The sequence below is a fragment of the Vespa crabro genome, chromosome 6 (genome assembly GCF_910589235.1).
Source record: "Vespa crabro chromosome 6, iyVesCrab1.2, whole genome shotgun sequence".
Classification (NCBI taxonomy): domain Eukaryota; kingdom Metazoa; phylum Arthropoda; class Insecta; order Hymenoptera; family Vespidae; genus Vespa; species Vespa crabro.
The window spans coordinates 9412619-9434894 of NC_060960.1; the positions used below are offsets into that span (position 1 = coordinate 9412619).

A 22276-nucleotide genomic window follows, 5' to 3' on the forward strand; every position below is an offset into this window, starting at 1 on the left:
TTTCGTGGTTGTCGTCGTCATTTTTAATTTTTCGTCGGCGAATCACGCATCCCATTTTCATCGAATCTCCCTAGAGACATTATTGCTGTTCTGCCTAATACACCGCTCTCATACATGCTTTATCACTCACTCTTTCAGAGCCTTTCTCGTTATAAATATATTCATAATTCTTCTGTGTATTATATTTCGAACGATCCATTATTTCAAGAATTGTATTTGCATATATATATATATATATATATATATATATATATATATATATATATACATACACACACATGTACATATATATATATACTTTTTTGCTCGCTAACATTATGATTGCATTTGTCAACTTATTATCAGTCAAATTATTATACGTCCTTGATGAAGTTTTAAATTCAAAGATATTGAAAACGATCATATTGTTGTTACTTATATTCATGCACATATCTTCAATTAGAATATACATTTAGATTTTTGTTGTTTACTAATGAAAGTTTCAAAGACTTTAATCCTCAAATATACACACACACGCACACACATGTATATATATATATGTATATATATGTATCGTTTATATCTGTATACTTATGAATACTAGTAATCTTTTTCTCTAACTGTACAAGCTGACTTTACTCGAATATAAAGTAAGGATTTGGAAATATCGAATGAAAGAGAGAGAGAGAAAGAGAAAGAGAGAGAGAGAGAGAGAGAGAGAGAAATGTAAATGGAAATGTCAAAGGATACGAACGTCACAATCCATCATCTCTTAAATCTGTGTTAGATTCGTTTCGCTCAAATGTGGAGATTCGATAGTTTAGCGAACGATTCGAAATGTTTCATTCGATATTTACCACCGTTCATTGCGTCGGGGAAAATTCGCCTTGTGCAGGATAATACTCTTTATTTGTCTGAATGACGAGTAAAAATTGTGAATGTCGTTTGTGAAACTGTACAGGGGAGACGCCCTTCCGCTGTCAATACTGTCCAAAAGCATTTACGCGTAAGGATCATCTGGTGAACCACGTCAGGCAGCACACGGGTGAGTCACCGCACAAGTGCCAGTATTGCACCAAATCCTTCACGAGGAAGGAACATTTGACCAATCACGTGCGTCAACATACAGGCGAATCGCCACATCGATGCCACTTCTGCTCCAAATCATTTACTCGTAAGGAGCACTTGACGAATCATGTAAGAATCCACACTGGCGAATCTCCGCACAGATGTGAATTTTGTCAGAGAACGTTCACTAGGAAAGAACACCTCAATAATCATCTCCGTCAACATACCGGAGATTCTTCGCACTGTTGTAACGTGTGCTCAAAACCATTTACGAGAAAGGTACGTTGCTTAACTTATGACGAAACAGTGTATTACACACACGTTTGATTTTCACATAACTTTTCCATCGACTCTTAATTTTATATTATATAATAAATTTTTGATTATTTTATATTATCTCAAATGTTAACGTTTTCATCAATTGAAATCAGTTGAAATCAAAAGTCGATAAGAAAAGTTAGATATCTATTATCGAGCTTCGTTTACTCTTATAATATGACTAATTATTTTTTCTCTCTCTTTCTTCCTCCCCCCTCCCCTCCTCTCTCTCTCTCTCTTTCTCTCTCTTTTTCTCTCTCTTTGAATTAAATAGGAACATCTCGTAAATCACATGCGCTGTCATACTGGTGAACGTCCATTCGTGTGCACGGAGTGCGGCAAGAGCTTCCCATTGAAGGGTAACTTGCTGTTCCACATGCGTTCTCATAACAAAGGAAGCAACGCTGAGAGACCATTCCGTTGCGATCTCTGTCCCAAAGACTTCATGTGTAAAGGACACTTGGTCTCCCATAGACGATCCCATTCGGACGAACGTCCACACAGCTGTCCAGATTGCGGCAAGACGTTCGTTGAAAAAGGAAACATGTTGAGACATTTGCGTAAACATGCTGCTGAAGGGCCACCAACGCAGGTTAGCACACCGTCTGCTATTCCACAATCTGGAGTTTTACCTATACCAACTGCTGCGGTTTTGGTTGGACATCCATTGGCACCACCAGCTCCACCAGTTGTCCCACAACATACCGTAGTAGTACCAACACCACCTGGAGTTTTAACATCCTATTAAATCAAGTTCGAAAAGAAAAAAAAAAGAAAAAAAAAAGAAGACGTGTCAAGAAAGAAATCGTAACGCCGATGGAGCTTTCTCAAGGTTGTTGTTATATCAGTGTGTTTGATCGACGAATACCAAGAGAGAGAGAGACTGTGTTTCAGATTTCAATGCAAAACTCAAACTCATAATCACGAGAACGCAGTACTCTTATATCTATCTGTTTTCGAATAGAAAAGTGTCGTTACATGATGAAAATTACTCGGAACTATAATTCTTCGACAGCAGCTAAATAATAATTACCTTAATTTAAAAATAAGGTTTGTCGAACTTTGAACCAAGGAAAAAACGAAACACGATCGTGTTCTACTCGCATCTATCTATCACTGTATAGATAACATTGAAAGATTTTTCAATATTAAATACATTTTGCGTGTTGTCGGCGATAGATTATCCAAAGTTTGAATTTGTTTCTATATATCTTTGTATGATAAATATAATAGATTTATATAAGTATAGATACATATATATATATATATATATATATATATATATATATATATATATTATTTACGATTTCATAATTAGATTTTTGTGCAAATGCAGTGCTCAGAACTTCTTCTTCTTCTTCTTCTTCTTCTTCGTAATTCATCGATGCTCATATTATGTTTTAATTTAGTAGTTTTGACAGAAAGTTTATTTAGTATCGATTACAACTTTTATACGTCGTGTGATCATTTCATATCAATTTGAAAATTTTTCATCTCTTTGAAATGGGTATTCATTTTGATTGTGGAAGAAGAGAAGAAAGAGGAAAGCTATATCGTGATAATAAGTACCCATCTACATCTAAAAGAGAATCAGTCATTTTAAGAATAGGTGCCGTTACTGCCACTTCGAAATCAATCAAAGAAACAATTGATCACAATGATGAGCTTGTTGAAATGCAAAATTAAGAAACTTTTCTTTTATTTTATTCGTATTTTTATTTTTACTTTTTATTTTTATTTTTATTCTTATTCTTATTCTTATTCTATTCTAAACTAATCTAATCTAATCTAATCTAATCTAATCTATTCTATTCTATTCTATTTTATTATTTTTCTTTTTTTCCTTTTTTCAATTATAAATTTTACGAAAAAAAAAAAAAGAAAAAAAAATTAAGGTTGAATTAATGTATAATTCCGCGGTTAAGGAAAATAAAAAGAAGAGAGAAAAACAAAAAAAGGAAAAAAGATTTATGTTATTTTGTTACGCGCATTGTCTAAGTAGATAAAAAAACGTGACAGAGAAGGAACGGTCCTATACGTCTGAAATATTTCGCATGGATTTAAATGTTCATTTTATATAATCTTAAAGAAAGAAAGAAAGAAAGAAAGAAGTGAAAAAAAAAGAAAAGAAAAGAAAAGAACAAAAAAGGTTATACTACTATATTGTTCAAGTGGAGAGAAAAGGAACGGGGGATATAATTACGCGGTGCATTTTATACGCGTAATACATTTTATACGAATTTAGATGGTATATATTCGGATATATAAATACACACTTAGAGGTACCTATCGTCGGGATTTAGAGATAATAAATATTTTCGTTAGTTTTAAAATCTGTTGCGAGATCGAGTGCAATATGGCTAAGCCTTTCTCCGCTTAATATAATGAATCCGTAACAGTTACCCCTCTCTCTCTTTCTCTTTCTCTCTCTCCCCCTCCCCCTCTCTTTCTCTCCCCCTCCCCCTCTCTCCTTTCCTCTCTCTTTCTGATACTGGAAATGTTGTATTGATTTCGAGCGAATAAATATAACCGATAAGCGTCGACAACTTAACTAAGTTTTACACATACACGGGGAATAGACTGTTATATTAAAAAAAAAAAAAACATAATAAAAAAAAAAAAAAAAAAAAAAAAAAAAAAAAAAAAAAAAAAAAAAAAAAAAAAAAAAAAAAAAAATAAGTAAATAAATCAGGGAATTCGGTTATTAAATTTAATTCGCAACGATCGAAGTTAAAAAAAAAAAAGAAACAAACAAACAAACAAAAAAGAAGCACATTTTGTATCGTCTTATCTAAAAAAAAAAACCAAAAAAAAAAAACAAAAAAACAACAAAAAGAACAAAAAAAATATATATTCTCTCGATAACACTAGCGATCATTGTATAAGGTCATATATATATACATATATATATATATACATATATATATACATCTATATATATATTAATATATATATATACATATATATACATATATATATATATTCTTATATATATACATATATATACATATATATATATAAATATATATATATATGTATATATATATATATATATATATATATAGTTCATATTTACTATTAAGATAAATGGAAACGTGCACTTGTTAGTGTGACATCACTGACATTTAGTTACCACGTTGTCTTAATGCAAAACGGACTTTATATTAGATGATATGCGTCTGATTTGTAAAAGAGAAAAATAAATTAGGGTTTTAAGTGACTGTCACATTGCCAGGTTTACATTATAATTATGTATGATATTTCATTAAAAATTATTATTATTATTATTATTATTATTATTATTATTATTATTATTAATATTATTATTATTATTATATCTCGCGTACATATGTCGGTATGGAGTTTACGTGCGTTATAATTACGTTCGATGCTCTTATTAGAAATTTAGAATTAATATAATATATTACGATATAAATATATAAATAAAGATCTATATATATATAAATAAATATATATATATATATATATATAAATATATATATATTACTAAATATATTCAAACAGTTAGATATCACTTACTATTTTAAAATATCGAAAAAAAAAAATATATATATATATATATATATAAAACAGGGGACGACAAGCGCGAAGAATTGGGGAGCTTTAATCGCCCTGCGGCTAAATAATATACATACTTCGCTAATGTTCTTCAGAGACAAGAGATAAGAAGAAGAAAAAAAAAAAAGTAAAAAAGAAAAAAAAAGAAAAAGAAAAACTATGTGAAAAAGTTCCATAACAGCAGCGTGTGTGTGTCTAATGTTTAAAAGATGCGGACAAGAATATATATGTATAATATATATAAATGCTCGTGCGCGCTTATATATACATTATGTATATATATATAAACGTTATGGATAGAGCATATATAAACATGATGCGATCGTATGTTAATGGACGATAAAGACCGATGATCTATGGGATTATTCATATCTCTGCTATATGATAGTGTAAAGAATTAAAAAAAAAAAAAAACCCTAACGTTAACTTGTCATCGCCCCCCACCCCACCCCTCGCCCCCTTACATATTACCGCTAGTAGAATGTAACATGGAATAAAAATTGAAATAATGTTTATATGAATTAATAATAATTAATATTATATATATCATACGTTCTATATATATATATATATATACATATATATATACATATATATATACATATATACATATATATACATATATATATATATATATATATATATATATATATATATATGTATGTATACACACACAAAAGTAAAACACTAAGAGTTGGTTCATGCTTTTAAGAAAAATTTAGTTGTGAGCTTGTTTAACAAAAAAAAATAAAAAAAATAAAGAACGATTATAAATAGAAAAGAAACGCAGCTGGCGAAAAATCGAAGACCCGTTTCTTCTCTATGAGTCGAAGCGAAATTCGTCGCGAGTTAAATGCAAATTTACTTTGAAAATAACAATATGTAAGATCATTTTTGTCGACGTTATCTTTTTTTTCTTTATTGTCGTCGACAAGTATTGTTCTTTCTTTTTTCTTTATTTTTTTCCTTCTGTTTTTTTATTTTTTTTTAACTTTTTTTTTTTTCTTTTTATTTTTATTTTTATTTTTATTTTCTCTTCGAAAATGCGTTAACCCCCGTTGTATTATGATTTAAGTCGTAACTGCGCGCGCCAAAGTCGCCGTCGTCAATGTCGCTCATCTGTCTCTGTAAAACATCGAAACACGAGTTTCATTCTGATTTCTGATGTTCGATCCTTTAAAGTATGCTGCAAAAGTATTTTGGAGGAAATTATAGGGGCAAAAGAGGTTAACATACATTTTATTTTTTGTTGTTGTTTTCCCCCTACCCCCATTGATGTCATATGAACTCCGCGATTAGAAAAATGCTTGTACGTCATAGCTTCGACTCAAAGCGAAATATGGTGAAGGAAAGTTTTCAGAATATGATTTACTTTAGATAGAACAAAATATTATGTATAGAATTTTATTATGCACCATTGTAATATTATGTATCCCAGTTGTGACACAATATACACTGGTGTTATGTTAAATGTGAGAAGATTGTGTACGATATTATTACATTTTTCTCTTTTTCTTTATTCCTAAACATATTATAGATAAGAAGAACAAAAAATTTTTTATATAACATTATTCATATATCATACTAACATCGTATAATATTATATATTTCCTGTATAGTTCAAGTTTTAATGAAATAGATAGTATTGATCTTATGACAAATTATTCATTTTGATATATATAAGTCATTTGATAATTATAAATTAAATTATTGAAGTCTCTATCTCTATCTCTATCTCTATCTCTATCTCTATCTCTCTCTTTTTCTCTTTCTCCGTTAGAATCTTTAAATCGATGTTTATTTTTTCAAGTTAAACTCAAGAAAAAAAAAAAAAATGAAACGTAAAATTAAAATAATTTCTGTTATAGTTAAATTTAAAAAAGAAAAAAGGAAAAAAGAAAAGAAAATTTTATTTATTTATTTATTTTATTCCTCGTTTAGGAAAAAGTTAATGATCCAAATTAATTGATTCGAAAAGCATTCAAAGTATAAGATATATTTTCTAAATATAATTGGAAATATTCTTTTCAGGATAAAATGACAAATTGATATATCCCAAAACTTGATATAAATTTGATCATTATTCGTATCAAAATTATGAGAAATTACTCTGATCAGTTTCTGATTCAATTAAATTAATAATATTATTATGAGAATGATCTCTTAATTATTTAATACACTGGATACAATTTTTGCACTTTTGTTTTGTTTTATTTTTGTTTAATTAGAATTAAATTAATACGGAAATGTGACGTATCTTTTTCTAATTAAAAGAAAATATTTTTGTCTCTGATAATAGGAAAATTTGTTAAATACAATTTACTTCAGATAGAAGACAATATATATTGTTTATAGAATTTTATTATATTAATTTTATTATAGTTCGTATTATCGTGATAAAAAATATTACACAATATATCCACTGGTTTTATGTATAAATTTAACAAGATCATTTGCAATAATTATGATTATTTTTTGTTAATTCGATTATAGTTTATCGGCAAAGGTGAAGGGAGTTAGAGATTAAAATAAAATAAAAAATAAAAATGATCCCTGATTACATAGAATACAAAGTAAAATTATTATAAAAATATTAAATAAAAACATTATAAAAAAATGCTGGATAATTATTAATTAAACGTAAGACTATTTCCTCGGGATCAATTTAATGTTCATTTTTCTTTTTATCGAGCTAAGACCAGAAAAAGAAAAATCAAAAATAATATTTTTTATAATTAACAAATCAAAAAAGGTATTCTAATTTCATTGAAAATTATCGACATTGTTTTATCTCTATCATAAAATATTTTTTAATTACTTGTTTTGTTAAAACATTGACTTTTTTTTTTTTAATATTGTTAACTTCGTCTCTTCTTCACGCTACCGCATTTTGATCGTGCACTTAATCGATTGTACGATGCAACGATAAATAGATTAAATAATAAAATGGTAAATCTATTTCAATACAATATAGTACAGATGTGTATATATATATATATGTATATATGTATGTATGTATACGGTCATACTAATGACATATAGTGCTTAAATATTAATTCGATTATGATAACATTTGAATATTGACTTTAGTAATATCGCATAATCTATATAAAACGAGAAAAAAGATATTAAGTGAGAATATTACCGCAAATTAAATAATTTATTATATTTTTATTATATTTGTTTACATAGATATATATATATATATATATATATATATATATATATATATATATATATATTCCATAGCAATGTAAATAGTATTCAACATGAAAATTCACCCATTAAATCTAAGAAGATTATTTCCAATTATTATTATTATTAGTATTATACTGTTCTAGAATATAGATTAAAATAAATAAATTTGTTGGAAAGACGATCCTTTTATACCCATATAGTATGTTTGATAATTATAAATTAAACTCATGGCTTCTTCCGTAGAATTCGTAAATGCGTGATTATTTTTTCGAGCTAAACAAAAAAAAAGAAAAAAAAAACAAATGAATAAATAAATCAAACGGGATATTTGTATAATTTCTGTTATAATTTAATCTAAGAGAAGATATCTCATTACTTTACCTTCATTTACGAAGAAATTAGCAAAATATTGACTGACTTTAATGGCGTCAGAAGTATGTGGTATATTTTTACCACTTATCCACTCGTAAATATTTTTTTCCGGATGAAATTGTAATCCATAAAAAGGCCTATTAAAATGTTCCAAGCTAGATATAAATTCTGTGCCTTTTTTGTCTACGTTTTGGGAGATTATCCGAAATGTATTATTCAATTTAACTCTTTCCAGTTCCTACGCATTATTAATACATAATTAGGTCAATTATTTTGACTTAGTCAATGATAATAAAACGGAAAAGAACTCTAACCTCTTTTATTATACAATAATTGTGAAAATTAATAGTGACATCCTGCTTTTTCAAAATATTTATGATATCTGATGATGCATTTTTAAACAATCTTGATTTTCTATAATCTGAAAATACATTTTATTTTATTTCTTTATTTTTAAAAATTATTAATTATTAATTACGCAACGCTAACCTTTATTGAAATTCAAATGTAAAGCTTGTGATTGACTAGAACAATTGATTCTATGTTCTACTTTGTTAGCTGCTACGTATGTTAATAATTCGAATCCTAAACATATTCCTAAAATTGGAAAGTATTCTCTTTCGTTGATTTTCTCAGCGATTCTAAAAAGTAATTTTTTGTTGAAGTTTAACGAAAATACAAAATTCTTCATTGACAACATTTCAAAATTTATACCGATAAATCTTATAGCCCGCCTCAGCATATCCTTTACTATTATTAAAAAATGTAGCTCCACCTGGCCATAGAACTCTAAGAACACAAATGTTTTTTTTTTTTTACGCTATTTAATTGTTTTATTATTGTTCATATTATTGTTCAAAAATTTACCCATTTAATTTTCGAAGTATATTTTCGTAATATGTTTTACTTTTTCCGATCCTATAATAAAGATACAAATTTTTATTATACTTTTTTTTTCTTTTTTATTTTTTTCCAATTCTTTTCTATAATAACGAAATAATATTTGGATTAAGTATTACATATAGTACTTCTTTTAATATATATTCATGTTAAATATAAAATATTTTTTACCAAATTGGTACCACTCTTGCACCGGCACCTTCAACAAATTTAACATAAGACGAAGCTATGTAACTACTGAATTGCCCACCAGTAGTACGATTCAAGTGAGGATTAAGTTCTTGCGATAAAATACCTTATAGAGATATAAGATAAGAAAAAGAAATGAAAATGTTCGATGTAAAAAAAAGGAAAAGAAACTTTGATTAATACTCACCGATAATTGGTCGATTATTAAGAACAACCTTTCCATCAATAACATTATGTATAATGAAAACTGACAAGATTAAAAAAATGATTAAGATTTTACCGGAAATTGTCGACATTATTTTATCGCTATTAAATATTTTTATATTCTTTTTTCTTTCTTTTTTTTTTTTTTTTTTTTAACGTATACGTATATGTATTAATCTTTTTTCTGATATTTTTTTTTTTTTTAATTTTATATCTTCTTAATAATAGCTCACGATTCTTATTCAGCACTTAGTCGACTAACTCGAGCAGTCAATGCGAAACAATGATGAATTAATAAGACATAACGCTGACGAAACATATAAGAGATATACATTTGTATGTACTATTTAACATTTATATAGAATGTTTGAGTTTAAATGTTCATTTACATATATAATATCACGTGGTCGTATCGTGATCCGATGCTATATTGAAATTAAATTGATTATTATAGATTTATATGTAACACTTTAATACATTATTCCATGTCACTTCCGTCATTGTCCATGGTCAGACCTCATCCGGTTACATTTGATAGCTTACTCATATTTTGATTTGTTTTCCGATCTCACCACCAGAGGCAGTATCATAGCACAGACTTGTATAAATGTGTCTGAACGTATCTTATCTTTGTATGACGTTATGATGTTTGATTTGAGAAATTGACCGATACGTTCATTAACACGTTCCGTGCCAAGCCATTTTTGTCTGACTTGTCGTTCAGGTCATTTGATATTTTGATTAAAGAAAAAAAAAATGACCGCGTGTACCACCGGTGGTACACGCGGCCTGAAGATCAAGTTGAACGTGCACCACCGGTGGTACACGTGGCACGGAACGTGTTAATTAACGCACATTGACTCATTCATAAACGGTATATGTATAATATGCATTTGTATGCAAATCTTATCCATTATTTTCCGCTTGAAATACAATATAACTATAGTGACAACTATAGGGACAATATATGAACTACAAGGACAAATGGGATTACACTTTATCCATAATGCCCTTATCGTATCATTTTATAAGCTTGGATTTAAAATGGATTTGAATCCGATAATGTTGAATAGGATATATATTCACATTTTTCATTCTCTCACATTTATATATATTTTTTTTTTTTTTTTTTTTTTTTGACTGATGGCAGATTTCTTGCAGTAAAACGTATTAAAAATAAAAGGCAAATCTATGAGCGTTCATTTATTTTATGATATATTTATGTATAAAGAATAAATAAATATTATACATAATAGATATGTATAATAACTGATATCATATAAATTTACGTCAAAGAATAAGATTTTGTCGATTCCTATAGGACTTTTAATCGCATCTGTGAACATTCACAGTGAGTATTAGAATAACGATGACTCTAAGTTGAAATCCGATGATGAGTTAACCGAGAGTTATGGCATTCAATGTTATTTGAGCGAAGATTAATCTTTCTGCTTACAAGTAATAGCATCATCGTAATATCGGCAGCTACATGTACTACACTACGAGATAATATCGTTCGTGTATTCTGAATTTTGAACAATACAACAAAATCCACGATAGGATTTTTAATGGTGTCCGCGAATGTTCACGTTTGTTTGCGTCCGCCGACACGCGCGCAAACATTTTCCCTATCCTTTTTATATTTTCACATAAAAATCGATAATGAATCGAGTCATTCGACGATACATTCGAAATTCATTCAATCATAGATGAATTATATCCCTCGATGATAATTCAAGCCTAGAAAAAAAGAATATTGCTTGACTTGATCAAAATCGAGGATGAAGAAAAATTGAAGAAATATGAGATAGAAATGAGAACTGAAGAAAGAAAAGAAAATGAAAAGTGAATATATTTAAGGGATGCAGTTCTACATAATGCTTAGACCAAAACTCGCAAAAAGGCCCACACTTATGGACCCATTCCATCGATTCCACTTGAGACTTATAAATAATAATTAATAAAAATAAATGAGAATAAATAGAAATGACAGCGGACATAAATCTTCTCTAAGAAATTATTTTAGAATTCTACTACTAGTTAATCGTTTGATTAACATAATTGAAATATGATTAGCAATGTAAAATGGAAGTAAAAGAAGTTAATGTTTAATTGAAATTAGATTGAAAAGATATTGGGAAAGTTTTAAAATATGCAGCCATTCATTCGGTTGCACTTGTATCCCATAAGATTTCATCACATTGCAACCACCGACCAGTTTTCACTATGTGGAAGTTATTGCATACAGAGATCCATGAACTAACACGATGACTCTACTTTTATTACTACCAAACGCACGATTGCAATAAAGTCCTGAGACAGAATAATACAAATCAAATTATTAGTATCATTGTTGTAATAAGAAAATGTATGATATAACGAGATCAAAAATTTTCAAATATTGGAATTTTATAATAAAATTATTTTAACTTTCTCGCGCGTTTCCATCCTTTCAATATTTAAACGAATTTATTATTGCTTAAATATTGTATCGTACTTCGAGTACATTAAAAATTGTTTAAATAATTATAAAATTATCGAAAGTATTAATTTATAAGTTTGCACCTTTAGAAAGGGAAGTGTTTCTATGTTTACACGTAGGAATTCAAAAGAAAATTAATTCGATAATTGTCAAAGTTAATTAAAAAACCATATATATTTATATTACACAAGGCTAAGTATCTTGAGATAAAAATTTTTATCTATTGGAATTTTATATTTTGTATTTGTGTAATAAATTGATAATAATTAATAAACGTGCTGTAAGCTAATAAGCAGAGCTAATGATCGTTATGAGTCAAGATTTAAGAATATATATAATTTTCATTGAACGACGTTAGAAAACCTAGCGGCAGAATTTTGTACTTTGTATCGATATGACAGGTCGTTAATTCGTATCGATAACAGTGTTGCCAGATGTATTTATCAAACGAGTGAATACGTGACGTTTTATCTTTCCCTCTACAACAACGCTTTTTACGTCACGTGACATTTGATCTGTTTTATGATACGTCGTCGAGTTTCTAACGTAACCTAATCCTAGTAACTAATTATTACTAATACTACAATTTATTCTCTTTTTTCTTTTAACCTTGAGCTATAATAAATTGACTTATAGGAAGATATTTCGATGATCTAGAAACTTTTAGATAATCATTAATATTACATAAGTACCAATGAAAAAGGATGCTTAAAATTATGCTACAAGGCTGCCATCTAAACGAAAACTATAGATATAAAGAGTATATGTAGTATTGTATAAATATAAAGAGTATTATTCTATATACGATTTATCTTTTGGACACCAAGCTTGTATATTGTATTTGACAAAGCGAATTATAATTTTTTGTTACTGTTACGCCGTCTAGAATTGATTGAATCATATGTTACAGTATAAATAATATTCGTTGAATATTTGGAATTCCTCAGTGAAGCGATTTAAAATATTAATCGCCGAGAGGATAGATTATTAATATTATTTGTATCACATAAAATATATATCTTATATATTTAATTTTAATTATTGTTATAGAAATAAAAATGGTAAGATTTCTGTAATTGCCTGTATATATATATATATATATATATATATATATATATATATGTATATATATGTATGCTTGAAACATTTTATAGAGGTTACATATTTTGAGGTTAATTCTCTCACATGGACTTATTCATATTTATACTTAAATGTATGATTTATAAAACATTATACTTCATTATGTAAATTTGCATAATAATTTTATGTATGTATTGTTTTTTTTTCTTTTTTTTTCTTTTTTATAGGAAGAAGTTAATCCAAAAGCATATCCTTTAGCGGATGCAGCTCTAACTGCAAAAATTTTAAATCTCGTAAAACAAGCTGTTGATTATCAACAATTACGGAAGGGTGCTAATGAATCAGCGAAAACTTTAAATCGTGGCCTTTCAGAATTTATCGTAATGGCTGCGGATGCTACACCATTAGAAATTCTCTTGCATTTACCGTTGTTATGCGAAGATAAGAATGTACCTTATGTTTTCGTCCGTAGTAAACAAGCTTTAGGTCGTGCTTGTGGAGTATCTAGGCCAGTTGTAGCCTGTTCTGTTACAGTTAATGAAGGATCTCAATTGAAGCCACAAATACAAGCTATACAACAAGAGATAGAACGTCTATTGGTTTAAGTTATATCTCTGTTCATTGTACAAATTCATATATAATACAAGAAACAAGTTTTTGATTCACTTTTGTATATACAGATATTTTTATCTCATTTACATGTCCGGTGTAACAATAATTATTAATCATATTAAAATTTTCAATAAACAATAACAAAATTGTCTTCTTTATATTTTCAAAACTAGTTTAGATTTTTATATGATATATACATTTTCTCTTTGTATATACAGTATTAGATATTATTGGGCCATTGAAATGATTCGTTCAACGTTTTAAATTACGATATAATATATATTTATATTGCATAAGGCTAACAAATATCTATATGAAAATTTTCAAATATATATGAATAATTTAAAATAACTTAGAAAGAACATTATTTCATTTTTGTATATTTTAGAATTAAAATATACTCGATAAAAAACGTATATTACTCAGATATAATTTTATAGTTTTTTAATTTATTTAAAAAAATATATTTAAGTAGAGATAACTTATTTTTATTTCTATTATATTAATTTAAATAATTACATTTTATTAGAAGAGGAAAGAAAAATTATTAGTTAAAACAAGGTAGTACATTTAAAGACCAATTATCGTGCCAACGAATTTCTTGAAATTTACACAATTCATTTTGAAATTTTTTATGAATCTTTTTTTGCGATTCATTAATGGGAAACCGTAGAAACCATGATTTCAACTGTGCAGCTAATTCTTTCTCATTCGAGAAAACATAACCATTTTCATCGTGTTTTACTAGTTCCGATAAACTAAAAAAAATTATAATCAATTATAATGAAATTTTATTATTCGATTATGTGTGTATATATATATATATATATGTGTACAATACATACCATGTAAAATTATATGCGCAAACAGGAAGGCCACATCCAAACATATCAACCACTTTCATTGGTAAATCTGATCCACTAGAAGATATATGAAGGCATATACCTAAATCTGCGCTAGCTATTAGAAATATTAAATTATGAAAATAATTATCTTCATTTTGAGAGATCATAAAATGATTTGTTATATCATATAATATTTCAACAGACCCAACATTTTGGGATATTCTTCATTCTCCAACCATGGCATGACAATTGTAACATGTTTCCATTTCTTCAATTTTATAATGGCAGTATAAAATTCTTTTAACGGTCCTTTACCCGTTATTACACATATTAAGTCTGGTAGATCTGCATTTTCATCATCACAATCATTTTCATATTCTACAATTAAAAATAACATCAAGAAATATATGATGGTATACATGTTAAAATATTATGTTAATTATTATATCTAAAACCTTGCAAAGCATTTATAAGTATTGTAAAATCCTCATCTTCTGTCCAACTTGTGCTGGATATAATAAAGCCTGGTCTTACAGATAATAAATTTACTTCTTCTGCTGAACTCTCAGTAAAAATTGTAGAATTTTCTTTATTTCCACGAAAGACTTCATACTTTTTACTTAATTGTAACAAAAACTCATGTTTATCTGTTAGTGAGATTGGTTTAAAATAGCTTGCTGGACGATCATATAAAACATGTGCTCTAAAAAAGAAGTAACACAATTTTACTACAAATTATAAATGAAAATATAAATGTCTCCTCTAATATAACATTTTTAATGATACAAACTCAATTCCCCATTGCTGTTGTAAATAGCCCTTCATAGCTTTGGTAACGCAAAAATTATAATGTGCTCTGATTCCAAAATACATCTCTATAAACTTTGCTATATTTACAATAACATGATCCTTCCCTAAGTTTAATGCCATTAAGGAATGTGCATAATTATGCCAGTCAATGATAAATTTGGCTTCGCTTAAGATACAAAAAAACCAACATATTGGAATTGTAGGTATGGCCGGTGGATTTTGTATTAAAATATAATTTGATATATTTTTAGAAAATAATACAAATGTAAGCGTAAAGCTTTGCCAAAGTACTTTTACGATATAATGCAGAACGATAGGTAAAGCTGAAACATTAGAAGAAAAATAATTGCATTATGATCCATGGTATATGGTTTAATAATTTATTTATTATTAATTTATTTATAAGGATTACAAAAGTAATCCTTATAAAACAAAATAAAAAAATCCATACTATTTTCCAATGATGGAGGATGCGAAAGATAATGTATAGTTATACGTGGATTATCTTTGATTTCATTTAATGGAGATGTACCAGGATAACCTATAAAATCCACGTTGAAACCTTCCTTTGCAAAGGATAACGCATGGTACTGCATTCGTGGACTTCTCCCCAAATCTCCAAAAACAACGATGCATACATTTTTAATTTCTTTGCAATAATTAATCCATAATCTACGTATTATTAATATTATCAATGATATCCCACACAGCAAATACAATATGTTCATTATAATTTGAAATATAATACTACACATTGAACCGGTACGAAACTGACAGCATCAATATATATAACTGAACTCCATGATACTACAGATTAAACAATTGCAATTGTATACGTGTAAACAATTTTTTTTTTTTTTTTTTTTTTTTTTTTTAATTATAAATGTTATCACATTTATAATATATTAATAATTGTTTATTATTTATCAATACGATCAAATCTAAGAAAATTTTGTGTTCTTTTATTGTCATTGGTTAACGAATTTATATCGGTCGCCTTTATTGGTTAACAAGAATTAACAAGTTATTTACTTCTTTTAATGTAAAATATTAATTATATATTAATTTAATTATTGTATAATGATATTCGTTAATAATCGTTAAAATTCTAATCAACTATAAATAGAATTCGAAGCCTTTAAAAATATTTCACGTACATTAGGACCATTTATATATATATATTTGATAATTTTCATAAATATTAGATTGTAGGTATTAAAAGAAATACATAATTATTATAAACGTTAGGATTACTATTTATTTCGAAAAATTTACAAATTCGAAATATACGATATAAATGTAATAAATTATTATACCTAAAATCGTTCGTTATAATAAAATGATATTAAACGTATTTGTTTTCGTTTACATATAAATTATATTATTGAATTCTGTTTATCGATGTTATGTTCTTAAAAATGATTTCGTCTTTGGCTATATAATGTAGCCTTTGTTAATAAATAAGGAATGTAAAAAAGATGAAAGAGAGAGAGAAAGAGAGAGAGAAAGCGAAAGCGAGAGAGAAAGCGAAAGCGAGAGAGAGAGAGAGAGAGAGAAAGAGAGAGAGAGAGAGAGAGTGAGAGAGAGAAAGAGAGGGAAAAAGGAAAAAAACAAAACAAACAATTACAGTGATTACGAATTAGGCGCCATATCTCTTATCGGTCGGTGAGGAAAATAAGACGTAGCGCTTAAAGCAGCTACATACTTCCGTTTCCCTTTTCGGCCATTACGGTTCTTAGCAGAAGACGTTAAACGGGGAGTGGATCTTCCCGTGAGATGTTTGAAGAACGTTATATTATCTCAGCTCGTGGAGGGGCTAAAAAAAGATAAAAGAAATATTGTAGGTGTAAAATATATGAAGGATCGAAGTTGTTTGAAAAATCGAAAAGAGGTTATGTCGTTCGCATTCGAGTTACCGAATGATGGCGGTCGTCGCATTCACGGTCAGACGGCGCGTTTAAACGGAGCGCCGCACGCGCGTTCGCGTCACGTGGTGACCACCCACGTTTCGGATTTGTAAGTAAACAAGGAGGGAAGAAAATATTTGTGTCCGAAGAACCGACGTGCGTATATAAACGTTGGCCGACCCTGCGTCCTGATTAACATTACAACGAGGCAAGAAAGAAAAAAGAACAGAGAAACAGAGTGAGAGAAACACGTCTTTCCTAATCAAACGTTTATTTCGCCGACGAGGAGTAATAGGTGCGCGCGAGTGTTTGCCTGTGTGCGAGGTGTATGTGTATGTTTATACGTTTCACTCTTCTTCCCTCGTACGTATGTATGTGTACGTATGTGTATATATATATATATATAGATGTATATATATGCATGTATGTATGTATGTATGATGCACATATATATACATATATATATATATCCTGTCTCTGTAATATATTTACACACCGGGTTATAGACGGCGTCAACGAAAAGAAGGAAAAGAAATCCTATATAAGAATTGTTTACGTATTAATGATTAAATTTTAAAAGTTGTACTCATAAATGATGTCAACTATTTGGATGGATCCTTTAAAACTGATATTTTCTCATTATCTTCTCTTTAATTTTCATTCTCTACGGGTCCTATATATCTCTTTCTTTCGTTCACTTTATGTGCGCGCTTGGCCGCACGTTAATGTATTGGTGTGTATCTGAGCGCCTCTGGTGTGCTCCCTCTCTATCCTACTACACACGTCCGTCTGTCTTCCCGTCTCTCTATAACACCCTATTCCTATTGCCCTTCGTTCTATTCGTCTCTCTTCATTCGTCAATTCTTTCGCATATATACCTATTTGTCTATTTAGTCGATTTACCTATCTCTTCGAGCAAAGAATCTTTCTCTCCTATCTCTAGCGACCTATCTATCCGCTACTGCCGTGTCTCTCTCTTTTTCTCTCTCTCTCTCTCTGCTCGCTCGCTCGCTCGCTCACTCACTCACTCACTCACTCACTCACTCATTTTCCATCTCGTTCGCTCCTTCTTCTCTCTCTTTCTCTCTCTCTCTCTCTCTCTCTTTCTCTCTATCTCTCTCTCTCTCTCTCTCTCTCTCTCTTTCTCCCTCCCTCCTTCCGTCTTGTTCGAGAGCTCGTTCGCTCGCTTGCTCGTTCGTTCGCTCGCTCGCTCGCTCGCTCGCTCGCTCGGTACTATGTCTACGTACTCTCGCACTCAGGAGAGCGACGCGTGGGCCCTCCTGGCACTGAAGTCGGCACCGGCCAGTCCGACGAAGATGCAGTGGAATCCAGAGGCAAAGGGTGCGCCGATCGCGCGGCTCGAAGGTCGGGAATTCGAGTACATGGTTAGGCAGAGACGCATCACCATCGGTCGAAACAGCAGCAAGGGTGAGGTCGACGTCAACATGGGCCACTCCAATTTTATCTCGCGCCGACACCTCGAGATCTTCTACGATCATCCGTTCTTCTTTATGACCTGCAACGGCAAAAACGGCGTCTTCGTCGATGGCGTGTTCCAACGTAAGGGCGCACCTGCCTTTCAATTGCCAAAAACGTAAGTTCCCTTTCTTTTCTCATATTTTCATTTTAAAAATTTCATTGTGTTAACCTGTCTCTTTTCCACGTTGAATCCTTATGCATTTACAACGTTTAATCACTTAAGAAAGTCTCTCTCTCTACATATATATTTACTGTTTGCTTGCACATTTTATTTCATTATAATTCTAATGGTACTGTTTATGTGGACTGTGAATAAATATATATGCTTTGGCCAATGTTACATTTTGACTATAATTAATAAGACAAATGGCCATGTTCTATTGATGAGTTTGTGCTAGTGATAAAATATAGAATTGTTTTCAAGTCTTTCATTTCTTTTCTCTTTTTCTTTTCCCCCCTTTTTTTTTTCTTTCTTTCTTTCTTGCGCAGCATCAAGCCAAAGATTTTCATGAGTTAATATTTTCTTGATTGTTTGTAAATATTGGTAACTGTCAAGATTATGATAAACAAACATATAATGGCATAGTATACTTACCTTTTTGCTATTTTCAAAGCGACAATGTGTTTATTGTGTATGTTATATGTATCTTTCTATATATAATATTATTGTTTGTCCTTCATTTCAAAAACAGATACATTTTAAGGTTGGAATAAATAAGTATAAAAACTATTTTGCGCGCGCGCGCGCGCACGTACACACGTACACACATACACACACAAATATGACACAAGAATATCTATAAGTATCAAGCAATGTCATTTGTGTTATTGATATTAGAAGATGTACTTATGCGTAAGTAAATAATATTAGTATTTAACACATGATAATAGTAGAACTTTTTAAATTCCAGGTGCACATTTAGATTTCCAAGTACAAATATAAGACTTGTGTTTCAATCCTTGGTGGATGAACAAGAGCAAGGTAATGTACGTGTACCATCTCCTCCCAAACAGAGAGTGCCACTACCACCTCTACGTATAAATATACCTGATACGGGATATAGTAGTCCCTTTCCTTCTCCTACGGGAACCATAAGTGCTGCTAACTCCTGTCCAGCCAGTCCACGAGCAGGTCAGGGTAGAAGAAATATTTCGGCGGATTTACAAATGGTAGCGGCGTATGCTGCGGCGGTCGCGAATGATCCACAAAATTCTGGAATGGAGAGGCACGAGGGAACCCAAAGTTCCAGTAGGCAAATCAGTCCTGAACCTGGGACTGAGCAGCGTTATAGGGGTAGCAGTAGTTCGGGTCCAAACGGTACAACGGCACATTATAGTCCACCAAAAGATGACTCTAAGCCTCCGTACTCCTATGCTCAACTTATCGTTCAAGCGATAGCATCTGCGCCGGACAAGCAGCTCACGTTGTCAGGCATTTATTCGTACATAACAAAAAATTATCCTTACTATAGAACTGCCGATAAAGGATGGCAGAATTCTATTAGACATAATCTATCATTAAATCGTTACTTTATAAAAGTACCAAGAAGTCAAGAGGAACCTGGTAAAGGTTCCTTCTGGAGGATAGACCCACAGTCCGAAGCAAAGTTAATAGAACAAGCCTTTAGACGAAGAAGACAAAGGGGTGTACCTTGTTTCCGAGCTCCATTTGGATTATCCTCAAGGTATACCGATATAATATATATCTTTATTTATTACTTGTGATTGATTTTTTTTATCAAATGATATATCATTCTCATCTTTAAATTAACAGAAGTGCACCTGCGTCTCCGTCTCATGTGGGAATTAGTGGTTTAATGACACCGGAATGCCTGAGTAGGGAAGGTTCGCCAGGACCTGAAACATATCCTGATAATTCTGTTCCTTCTCCAGCTGGTCATCTCACGAGTCAGTCTGCACCAGGATCACCGGGACATCCATATGCGCCGTCTTCCCAACAATCCCATAAAGGACGTTTGGTACAACAAATTACTGTTGTCACCAATGGCGTAAGTGGAGACGCAGCGAGGGAAGGTATCTATACATTTTGAATTCTTTAATACATTATTTATATATTTGCGATTATCAATGGAAAAGCTTTTTTATTTCAATTGTAGAAAAATACTTGGTGCCTGGAAACATAGTAGAGGAGCATTCTTTATCTCCGGCTGGACAATACAGCCCAGCTCCTGTTATTGTACAAACAACATATAATTACAGGTATATTTTCTAATATATTATTTACAAGATTAGACATAACATTTCCCCCATGAAACGTATATCCATCTATAAGAGTCCTTTTAATTTATCTTTTAGTGGAAGCTTTATCGGCCCTGACGCAGGCGTTGGGGTTGGGAAAAGAGCACACGACGAATCAGATAGTTCACCTGGTTCTCCAGCTCCGCTTGCCATCGTTGAAAGTCCCGAGCCTCTCGAGCATCAGCAGCAACAACAACAGCAGCCAAAACGTCAACGTGTGCATGACGTGGATGATCATTGAACTATTATCCTAGCATCCCACTTCGTAGAACATTATTACATTACATTATTTGCCTATTACCAGACACACAGCCAAGTTCTCTTTTCCTTTTAACGCATAACTGCTTTGGACGGCACACGGTGGAGCAAATATCCGGTTATAACGTTTTAAGAGAGGTAAATCGTACTGCGTTATTAAATGAAAAAAAAAAAGAAAAAAAACTTATTTTGTTCGGACCACATCAGCGAGAGGATTATTCCTCAAGGAAGCATCAATCAATTTATTGGGAAAGTGCAACTTCTGTTATTTTTTCTAAAAAGAAAAGTATATATATATATATATAGAAAAAAAAAGAAAAACCACACACACATACACACACACAAACAAACAAAAAAAAAAAGAAACAAAAAAGATTTCATGTTACAAACGATACAGACGCAAAAGTCTCCAATAATTTTTCATATTTTGTAGTATACCGATTAATGTGTATAAAAGTATATACATAGCATTGTATTTTTCACTTGACAACTTATCAATTAAAAGCACGAAAGAGTCAGGGATAAATATCACAAAAATTGAAATTGAAGCGCGAATGAAAGCCTTTTTAGCATGTCGTTTAGAGCGACGGATGGACGATTGTGTAAATCAAGGTACATTTGTCTCGTTGGCAACCAATAAAAAAAAAAAAATAATACAAAGAATATATATACACACACACATACATGCACGCACGCACACGTGAAAGAAGAGAAGAAAGAAAGAGCAAGAAACAAAA

The 22276-nt window shown here is 30.2% G+C and overlaps 4 protein-coding genes across 26 annotated transcripts in view; 3 read left to right on the forward strand and 1 right to left on the reverse strand.

The window, feature by feature from the left end:
• LOC124425260 (zinc finger protein 665-like) overlaps positions 1-2267 on the forward strand; it is an 11377-nt gene extending 9110 nt beyond the window's left edge. For all 18 annotated transcript variants that reach the window (XM_046965427.1, XM_046965438.1, XM_046965441.1 and 15 more), the window contains 2 exons: positions 941-1326; positions 1640-2267. In XM_046965427.1, the coding sequence (XP_046821383.1) occupies positions 941-1326; positions 1640-2113 (860 nt within the window). In that variant the 3' untranslated portion in view covers positions 2114-2267. The remainder of the gene's footprint in view (positions 1-940; positions 1327-1639) is intronic.
• Positions 2268-7874: 5607 nt separating this feature from the next.
• LOC124424885 (chitobiosyldiphosphodolichol beta-mannosyltransferase-like) lies at positions 7875-16454 on the reverse strand. The gene is made up of 14 exons (XM_046964448.1): positions 16088-16454; positions 15617-15959; positions 15282-15529; positions 15031-15204; positions 14827-14941; positions 14550-14739; positions 9791-9818; positions 9586-9709; positions 9382-9432; positions 9229-9303; positions 9004-9155; positions 8829-8935; positions 8524-8752; positions 7875-8415 (listed from the first exon to the last, which is right to left on the reverse strand). Exons 1-14 carry the CDS (start codon positions 16389-16391, stop codon positions 8294-8296), a joined length of 2262 nt encoding a protein of 753 aa, XP_046820404.1. The 5' UTR covers positions 16392-16454; the 3' UTR covers positions 7875-8293.
• On the forward strand, positions 13059-14034 carry LOC124424884 (NHP2-like protein 1). The gene is made up of 2 exons (XM_046964447.1): positions 13059-13350; positions 13597-14034. Exons 1-2 carry the CDS (start codon positions 13348-13350, stop codon positions 13972-13974), a joined length of 381 nt encoding a protein of 126 aa, XP_046820403.1. The 5' UTR covers positions 13059-13347; the 3' UTR covers positions 13975-14034.
• A 787-nt stretch (positions 16455-17241) lies between the features above and the next one.
• Positions 17242-22065, forward strand: LOC124424891 (forkhead box protein K1). 6 transcript variants are annotated; one of them, XM_046964460.1, is made up of 6 exons: positions 17242-17920; positions 18803-19137; positions 19934-20707; positions 20797-21056; positions 21140-21242; positions 21339-22065. In XM_046964460.1, the coding sequence occupies exons 2-6, from the start codon at positions 18860-18862 to the stop codon at positions 21520-21522; spliced, it is 1599 nt and encodes a 532-aa protein (XP_046820416.1). In that variant the 5' UTR covers positions 17242-17920; positions 18803-18859; the 3' UTR covers positions 21523-22065. The 6 variants fall into 6 exon arrangements, with proteins under 6 accessions (XP_046820416.1, XP_046820415.1, XP_046820417.1 ...); XM_046964459.1 differs by having other exon boundaries at positions 17242-17906; XM_046964461.1 differs by having other exon boundaries at positions 17242-17838.
• Positions 22066-22276: the final 211 nt, after the last annotated feature.

Excerpts from the sequence above, each read along its gene's own strand:
- LOC124424885 (XM_046964448.1), bottom strand. The coding sequence starts at position 16,391 with ATGTGTAGTATTATATTTCAAATTATAATGAACATATTGTATTTGCTG. Across the intron at positions 14,942-15,030 it reads AGAATATCCCAAAATGTTGG|CTAGCGCAGATTTAGGTATA; the intron begins GTCTGTTGAAAT and ends TATTTCTAATAG. Across the intron at positions 8,753-8,828 it reads ATTATTGTATAATAAAAGAG|GAACTGGAAAGAGTTAAATT; the intron begins GTTAGAGTTCTT and ends AATAATGCGTAG.
- LOC124424891 (XM_046964457.1), top strand. The coding sequence starts at position 17,872 with ATGTGTATGTTTATACGTTTCACTCTTCTTCCCTCGTAC. Across the intron at positions 20,708-20,796 it reads CCATTTGGATTATCCTCAAG|AAGTGCACCTGCGTCTCCGT; the intron begins GTATACCGATAT and ends TTAAATTAACAG. Across the intron at positions 21,057-21,139 it reads TGGAGACGCAGCGAGGGAAG|AAAAATACTTGGTGCCTGGA; the intron begins GTATCTATACAT and ends TTTCAATTGTAG.